At 40.5% G+C, this 8619-nt stretch overlaps 1 protein-coding gene across 3 annotated transcripts; it reads right to left on the reverse strand.

Annotated features, from left to right (window-relative positions):
* Nucleotides 1-820: 820 nt before the first annotated feature.
* Nucleotides 821-7261, reverse strand: LOC111976115 (C-C motif chemokine 17). 3 transcript variants are annotated; one of them, XM_024004872.2, is made up of 5 exons: nt 2972-7261; nt 2142-2271; nt 1679-1826; nt 1384-1424; nt 821-1188 (listed from the first exon to the last, which is right to left on the reverse strand). In XM_024004872.2, exons 1-4 carry the CDS (start codon nt 3033-3035, stop codon nt 1386-1388), a joined length of 381 nt encoding a protein of 126 aa, XP_023860640.1. In that variant the 5' UTR covers nt 3036-7261; the 3' UTR covers nt 821-1188; nt 1384-1385. The 3 variants fall into 3 exon arrangements, with proteins under 3 accessions (XP_023860640.1, XP_023860639.1, XP_023860638.1); XM_024004871.2 differs by having other exon boundaries at nt 1379-1424; XM_024004870.2 differs by having other exon boundaries at nt 1346-1424; nt 2972-7260.
* Between the last annotated feature and the right edge of the window lie 1358 nt (nt 7262-8619).

An 8619-nucleotide genomic window follows, 5' to 3' on the forward strand; every position in this document is an offset into this window, starting at 1 on the left:
TGTTTTATGTATTAAATAGTTGATTTATGTTTTTGTGAGATGGCTCAAATTTGGATTGCTTTTGGGAAGTGTCATGATCAGTATTTTGTTGGAAGAATAGAAGTTGCAACAAATAAATGTCTCAGGAATTGACAATTGTGTGAATCTCTGGAGTGTAATAAATGTGGTCGAGAGATTCCCCAGGGGGTGGTGGTATCCTCCTGTTGTCTGGCTACCCCTGGTGGAGAATCTCCTGTTTTTGGCCCTGAGTCTCCATGGATTCTTCCTCACGACCAGTCTAAACTGCAGGACTGAACACCTGCATTACATTCCAGTTGGCTTCACACTTACAGTACTGCCTCTCATTGAATAAAGTCTCCCCACTGTTGGTCTAAACCTCTAGGTAGCGATATGGTGTCAAGCTGTCTTTACCAAAATTAATGAACTGTCAAATGGAGTGCCAGAGCCGTTTTGGGCGTCTCAAACAGTGTTGAGCCAGAAGCTCAACGCTATGGGAAGCATCAATTACCTTTTGTCTTTGAGTGAAGGTGCTGGGTACCTCAACATCAAACAGAGTGCACCCACCCAGGGCCAGTAAACAGAAGCAGCGTGGGGCCTCAGCCAGAGAGGAACCAACACCACTTTTGTGTGTACATATACACGCTGCTTCTCTGYGCTATTAATACAGCCGTGCTTTATAGCAGTTACTTTTACAACTGCACCTATAAGAGAAATCATTGAGTAGCTACTTGAACCAATTAAATATAACCACACTAATACTTTGAGTAATCCACTGATCTATATTATAGATTGAGCCTAGGCTACAATAAGGAAGAAAATCTAATTCTTTCAGGTTCATTTATTTATAAAAGATCCACTTCAGATGTCGTGTTTAAACATACAGTGCATTTMTCTACATTACATTGTGTTTCAGGCGAGAACAAGCCCTCTATGAAATTMAACAGGTATACATAGACGGTGAAGACTGGTTTCTTGGGATAGAGTAATCAGAAATACTTAGCAAATACTTTGGCATAGTTAGCGACAGTCAGTGTAAAATACATTTATCTATATATCAAAACCTCTCATGGACTGTATGGCAATGACAGCTCAGCCACCACACTCCCAGGCAGATAGTGACACGAGACGACTGGAGAGTCAGAAAGCTTGGCTGAGTTAGGATGACAAGCCGCTGGAAGTTTACTTGGCCTGCAATGACAGGAGAGAGAGAGTTCAGTTCAATAAATCTTTATTGTCCCCAAAGGGCAATTTAAGGGTAATTTCAGTGCACCATAAACGTTAGATACTTTAGGTCATAACAGAGACAATACAATATTGCTGGAGTAAAAGGAAGAACAGATGTCACCTATGACAATAATTKTCCTGTGGTAACAACAACCTCACACTCATTCCACATGGAAGGCATCCCACCCATCCTTCTTGTCCTGAGAGAGAAAATAAACCTGTTCAGCACTGTATTCAAATGTGGAAAACCATTGTCTATGGAGACATAATCAGGGGGAAAGTCTACAGCACACTTTTTAATAAAGCTAATATTTCCACTCTTTCTAATAAAGCCTTTTGGATGTTCAATCACTCCCACCATAGGAATGTTTATGTAGTATCTTAATGTAGTATAWCTGCAATGTGGGTTAGATTGAATTGAGCCCTATGTGTATAAACAGTGCATATTTCCCACCTCCGACATGACTGGCAGGTTGCCATGAGGGTAGAGCCACATGATCCTATGTGCTTTGGTCCTCTGCCTCTGGAGCAGCTTCCTCAGTAACCTCTTGACCTTTCGGTCTCTGGGGTCAGCACACTTCACCGCCTTCTTGGTGTACAGTCTGCAGCCACAACAACACAGACAAAGAACATTCACCATGACAACCTTCCAACTGAAACATACAGTACAAACTGTAAATATGCAGCATGGTTTTAATAAAGACTTCTGAACCAAAGCCTCAACAAAGTTGGCTAGTGAGGATACTTTTTTTTTTGGATGGCTTGTTATTCCCACATATTTCCTTCCTCACTTCCCTGGCAATTACAGTAGAACATAAGCCATAACAACAGGACCTGGATAGATGACAATGCCTCATAGCTCTGAGAGGCATATTTTCCATGTCTGCGAGTTGCTTCGGGATAGTTGAAATACTTGCATGATGGCTTTTATACTGCAGTCTGGCCCCTCCGTCTGTACCTCAAACCTCAGCACGTCTTTGGTGCGCACTTTCCCCTGGGAGTACTGCATACAGCACTGAACATCTCTCTGCATCTGTACCCCGTTACCTGAGAGGGGGGAGAGAGAGGCGGGGGAGAGAGAGAGAGAGATGGAGAGAGGCAAACGCTGAAGTCAAATTCATCAAAGCACACTTACAGTGTATGAAGGCTATATGATTGCTATTGGCTCAAAAGGAGGGTTGTTGTGACACTGTAGATTATAAACACAAATATATTAGTAGGAATGTAAGGCATTTCATTGCACTGTTCTATACAGTATAGTTAGACTATCTAAAGGTTGCTCTATTTGACAGGATATGTCATCTAGAGTGCAGACAGCCAGAAGGATTTAGAACATCCCATGATCCCCCATAATGTGCTGTTATGCCAGTGGCACTGTGACTAGKTGACAAGGCTTTTCATCCAACCAGAGTGAGTAAGCACAATAATATTAGCTGAGATAAACAGTTACCATATGCGTGTCATATGAAAGCTGCTCTGAACCTTGTCATATTTTATCATTGATARAATTTCCCCCCCCATTAAAGTCTGAGGTATTCAGTTAGCTTGTTATTAGCGTTCAATGTTTTGATGTGAAATCAGTCTTCATTCTAGCTCTCTATTTACATCCATGGCTCTCCCTGCTGCTGCTCCAGTATTCCCTCTTCCCCTCTCCTCTAGCTTGCTCTCCTTCGCTTCCCTGCTAAACTGGCTCCCAGCAGGGTGCATGCTGCTAACGGTATACACTGTAGGTGTTATTGTGTCTTACCTTCCACCGAGCCCAGGAGAATGACAGTCAGAGAAATAACAGTCACAGTCTGCAACAGAAACATGGTGAGCCTGGCAGGGAAGTAATCTGCTGTGTTACCTTCCCCTCTATTTCTGTCTCTTATATTTCTCCCTCCCTCCTTTTCACTCTCTCCCTCGCTCTCCCTCAAACACACATGCACTCCCTAACCCTCCCCCCTCCAGCTCCCCCTCTCKTCTGAGTGTCCCACTCACTGTGTTCATTTCCATGTCTTTCCCACTCTTCAAAAAGGTGCTTTCCCAAAAAAAGCTCTTAAAATAATCCAGATTTATGGCATTCTCTAATGCAGTCATGGAAACTYCCCTACCTTGTTGTAGGTGTCCCATTAGTCTTGCAGCTATGTTATGACTGTCACTGCTCAAGCACAATACAGGGAACACCAAAGCTTGTGATACACATGACACTGTAWTACATTCATGTTGTTTTCATTCATGTAAAATGACAAAAGGCATCTCTAGTACCAACATAGTTCAAAGCACAAGCAAGTTACATGCAGTCTGTTTCCAAAATAAAAACCACTAATACTATAAAACGGCAACCAGCTCTCTACCATTAGATCGATCACAAGAAATTATAACATGTTGAGAACAGAAGCCAATTTGCCAACTAAAGTACAGCTGTGCATGTTCAATACAGTCCGGACTGTGACTGACTTTGTATAGCAGCTACATTCTAACAATCATTCTCAGTACAACGCCTAACAACCTTTTCAAGCGGCTTGGACCTTTCTTGGTGMAATGGCAAAGGTCTTGGACTCACAAATGCAAGTCCCAGACGGCTACCCCATAAATTTGCWACATTTGGTGTCAGAAGTGGAACGCATGGGGCTAAGCACGATGGCATCCAAAGTGTAGGAGTAGTTTGTAAGTGTGTTTCTTACTTGCCTTTATGAGTCCCCAAATTCAGTACTAGAACTAAATACAAAATGTCAAATATAAAATGGCCTACYTTATTGGAGGAAATGGATACAAAGTCAACGCTGGTTGGCAGTTGAGGATTGACTGACCCAGAGACCCAGAGTGTGGTTTTGGGTAAAGACTGTTTGCTGTGACAGGTTGAGTGTCATTAGAACCCAGCTGATTCTCCCCCAGTCAAAAACCACCCTTCTAACCAAGCAATGAAACTACTGCAGAATTARAGCACATTCTCTAATGCCTTTGGTATTCAATGAAATTAACATTGTTGAAAAAAACTGGAAGTAATGCTATGAAAATAKTTTTTTACATAATAAAAAGCTGTTACAACAAAACAAATGAAATAACCCTGGTCTGAAAAACAATGGACAGGAAAACACAAATAACCTTTGTATTTAATGATGAGACTGATTACCCGCTGTTTAATGTACCTTAGAAGAAATGCTTCCAGTGACAACAAGGAAGTGTTTAGCTATTAACTACTATTGAGAAGAGTCGCTTCACCATATCTTGTTACCATATCTTGTATTTTACAGCAGTAGCTACTACTTATCTTATAGTACAATGGAAAAACACCTGGAGAGTTGCAACATCCCATGAACAGACAATGTGGTAAAACACATGGTAATTGAATACAGGGTAAATCTCTGCTGAATGGTAGGCTTTAGGTAGTGGCATTTATTAGACGACGTGGCCAGTGTAATCCATACTATCTGACTGTGCATACCTGAGACCTGGAATTAAAAATATGCAGTCTGAGGTAGGGAGAGGAGAGGGGGGGCAGCGTGCAAGAATTCAACCCTTAAGAAATCAAGTTGGAATCTTTCAGCTGCAAAAACATACCTTCCCCTTGACTTCAGTCTGCTCCGGAGCCAAACACATTTCCAGCATATCTTTGGGGCGATTAAGAGATCACTGTAAAAGTATACTAGACACAAACTTTCAAACAAAAGGTCAAAAAAAATTGTGACTGTAAATCCGCCTATTAAATCATCGACTTAATCGGTGTTCCTCTTTTGAGGAGATAGAGAGCCAGAGGAGGGATAGGTATGTCCTGGGGATGTTGTAGGATAAAGCTAACTATACCTGTGGTCCAGGCCAGAGCAGCTTAGCCCAAAGGGATTTCAGTGTTAGGTTAGGTTTCAGGGAGCAAATGTGTCAAATTTTGAGATGTGTCATTTATCAAGCACATAACATTTGGTATGTACTATCTGGAATGCTGTGAGTGGATGGGTGATTATAGCCATCATAGGCCATTGTCTACTCTACAACTTCATGAAGATTGAAAAGTGAACACTTCTCAGCTTRATACACTAAATTACAGGTGGTCCCCAGTTCATTGTTCATGTTCTGTTCTTGTAAYAAGCACGAGTTGACACACACCCCTCCAAAAAAAGTTGTTTATACCCATTAAATGACTSTTTATAGAATGCACAACTTAATTTTTTACAAGTTTACTATTCCATTACCACCGACTAATGGAATAGTAAACTTGTAAAAAATTAAGTTGTGCATTCTATAAACAGTCATTTAATGGGTATAAACAAAGCTTCTTCAGGGGTACATAATGATTGCTTGAATGTTCTGATCTTGACAAAAGGCTTGGTGGAACTATACTTACTTTACATGAGAGATTCATAATAGAATGTCTTCATTTACTGTCAAAATAAAATTAAGTCCATCCATGCAACATGTAGTGATTATATTTTATTATAGCCAGGGCACTGCATGCAAGGTTTTTTTCTGCATTGAAAAGATTTGGGCGGGCCGCCTAAGTGTTTTTTCGGACTGCCCATGTCCAAACAGTAAAAAAATAGAAAAAATGCAATCAGGGTGGAAAAACGTTTAGTGTAAACTTAAATATGTAGCTTTTTTGGCCACGCAACCAATTTCACATAGAATGGTGAGTTATAGATCTATAATTCTTCTTGGAAGCAAGTCTAAGAAGCGGTAGATATGTTCTATGTGCACTATTTCTATGCTTCCCATTCTTAAGTTTAGTTTTTGCATCTTTTACTTTCGGTTTAGTACACCAGCTTCAAACAGTTGAAACAATATTTTTGGTTATGAAAAATATATTTCACAGCAGTTTAGATGGTCCAATAATTTTCTACACTATACTAGCTTATTTTGTCACAAACTGAAATCAGGCAAATTAGAGTTTTAGCAACCAGGAAATTGCAGAGTGATTTCTGCATAGTGCAAATTTAAAATGACTTAAACCAGATATAAAAGTAGAGAGAATCTAAAATGTAAAACAATTATGCATTTAGGAGTATTTTTGTCATGGCATGTGGCCCCCATTGATTTTGCTATGATGGTTGAGTCACTCATAGCATCAGCCATGGCAAAATGTCTACAATTGCAGGAGATTATCTTTAAAACTGCATATTTTCTCTCGGACCCATAGCAAGGTGTAGAATTGCAGGAAATGTAGCTCTGAAACTGCAACATTATCTCAAACACGTCACATTTTGCAGAATTGCAGGAAATTAGCTTTAAAACAGCTAAAGTTTGTCACTGCCGCCAACAGGGGGGCCTCAAATGTACCGTCGATGACCGTATCATTGGCCACACCCACCACCTAAGCCCCATTTTGATCCAGAAAAAAACCCTGGCATGTTCTATGCTGCCTGGCATTCTTCTGGTGGGAGTAGACAAACTTTTTGCAGGCAGTCCTCAAACTAACATCTGTGGTTCACACAGCTTTGTTTCTTTATATACACTGTAAAACTAAACCAGAACATGTTTGGTTAAACACACAAAAGGAATTATTTCAAATCATTGCAAAACATGGTCTTAACTGTGCTTAGAGTTGGGGGACTGAACACTTTTCCAAAATTGGTGTTTTATTTTTAATTTAGGGGAAATGGATATGCTTAACAAAAGCTGCAAAAGAAAAACAAAATTGCCATTCGAGAAGGTACAGGGGTGGGATCTTAATTTGACCTATAGTCAAAGCAAAATAATCCTGCAGCAACAGGATTTGAACATTTAGTCCATGATGTTGCTTGATCAGTCATTAGGCTATTAGCTGGCCAAAAGTAAGGTAATAGCAGCCTCTGGTAAGACASGGGGCGGGGGCCTATGCATATATGTAAACAACAGCTGGTGCACGATATCTAAGGAAGTCTCAAGGTTTTGCTCGCCTGAGGTAGAGCATCTCATAATAAACTGTAGACCACACTATCTACCTACAGAGTTTCTGTATTTTTCGTAGCTGTCTACATACCATACCACACCACAGACCGGTGCTGGCACTAAAACCACACTCAATGAGCTGTATACCACCATAAGCAAACAGGAAAATGCTCATCCAGAGGTGGCGCTCCTAGTGTCCGGGGACTTTAATGCAGGGAAACTTAAATTAGTTTCAGAGGGAAAAAACTCTAGACCACCTTTACTGCACACAAAGAGACGTGTACAAAGCTCTCCCTCGCCCTCCATTTGGCAAATCTGACCATTAATTCTATCCTCCTGATTCCTGCTTATAAGATAAAATTAAAGCAAGAAGCACCAGTGACGTGTTTATAAAAAAAGTGGTCAGATGAAGCAGATGCTAAACTACAGGACTGTTTTGCTAGCATAGACTGGAATGTGTTCCAGGATTCTTCCGATGGCATTGAAGAGTACACAACATCAGTCACTGGCTTTATCAATAAGTGCAGAGGACGTCGTCCCCACAGTGACTGTACGAGGACGTCGTCCCCACAGTGACTGTACGTACATACCCCAACCAGAAGCCATGGATTACAGGGTTGGATGTGCATTGTGTCAAGAAGCAGTGCGGCTTGGTTGGATTGTGTTTCGGAGGACGCATGGCCCTCGACCTTCGCCTCTCCCGAGTCCATAGAGGAGTTGCAGCGATGAGACAAGACAGTACTACCAATTGGATACCAAAAATTGGGGAGAAAAAGGAGGCGAGGTTTAAAAAAAATGCAATGTTAATATAACCGTGATTTAGTATGAGTTTTCAGTGAATTTATGTAAATCATGAAGCTCCTCTGCATTTGTTGCGGTGCAGGAAAATTCCCAGCAACAACAGAGTGAACAAATTAAGATCCTACATCTGATAATAATAAATGATCCCCCCAAATTGACTGGTGCCAAAAGGTGGTAGGAAATAAATAAATGTCAATGACTGAATTTCTCAGAAATACTGAAAAGTTACCAAGGGATGAGTTACATCTATCAGATTTGATATATGGTTAATTAAAATTTTTAAATAATTTCATCATAAAAAGGTGGGAATTAATTATATATATAATGTTCTGCAGTAATATCATGGAAGGTGGGTTAAAAATGCACTCAACCCATTATTCTGTTGATACACTAAACCTGAATCTATTCAGGAATGCACAAGGAGCACATACAATTGTGTATTTTTWGTCCAGCCTTGATTTCCTCCAGATACATTTTATTTGCCATAGCAGCAGACCACCAGCACAGCCACTTTCCCCGGCATGTGTGTCTGTCCTGGTGTAAGCCATTCTAATATTAAGWTAAGCTCATATTATGCTTTATTGTTAAGTCCCTCTCTCTGGGCTGATGTTTTATTGAAACAGCAAAACAAACAGGATATAATGGTATATCTAAATATAGTCTCTAAGCTACGCGCTTACAGACAGAAAGATAGACGTTTGGAAATAATATGCCAGAAGTCTTTACCCTTAGTCTGCAAAAMATAGATCTGGT

This window comes from Salvelinus sp. IW2-2015, linkage group LG16 (genome assembly GCF_002910315.2).
Source record: "Salvelinus sp. IW2-2015 linkage group LG16, ASM291031v2, whole genome shotgun sequence".
NCBI classification, from domain to species: domain Eukaryota; kingdom Metazoa; phylum Chordata; class Actinopteri; order Salmoniformes; family Salmonidae; genus Salvelinus; species Salvelinus sp. IW2-2015.

Excerpts from the sequence above, each read along its gene's own strand:
- LOC111976115 (XM_024004872.2), bottom strand. The coding sequence starts at position 3,035 with ATGTTTCTGTTGCAGACTGTGACTGTTATTTCTCTGACTGTCATTCTC. Across the intron at positions 2,272-2,971 it reads TCTCCTGGGCTCGGTGGAAG|GTAACGGGGTACAGATGCAG; the intron begins GTAAGACACAAT and ends CCCCCCTCTCAG. Across the intron at positions 1,425-1,678 it reads ACCTGCCAGTCATGTCGGAG|GACAAGAAGGATGGGTGGGA; the intron begins GTGGGAAATATG and ends TTTCTCTCTCAG.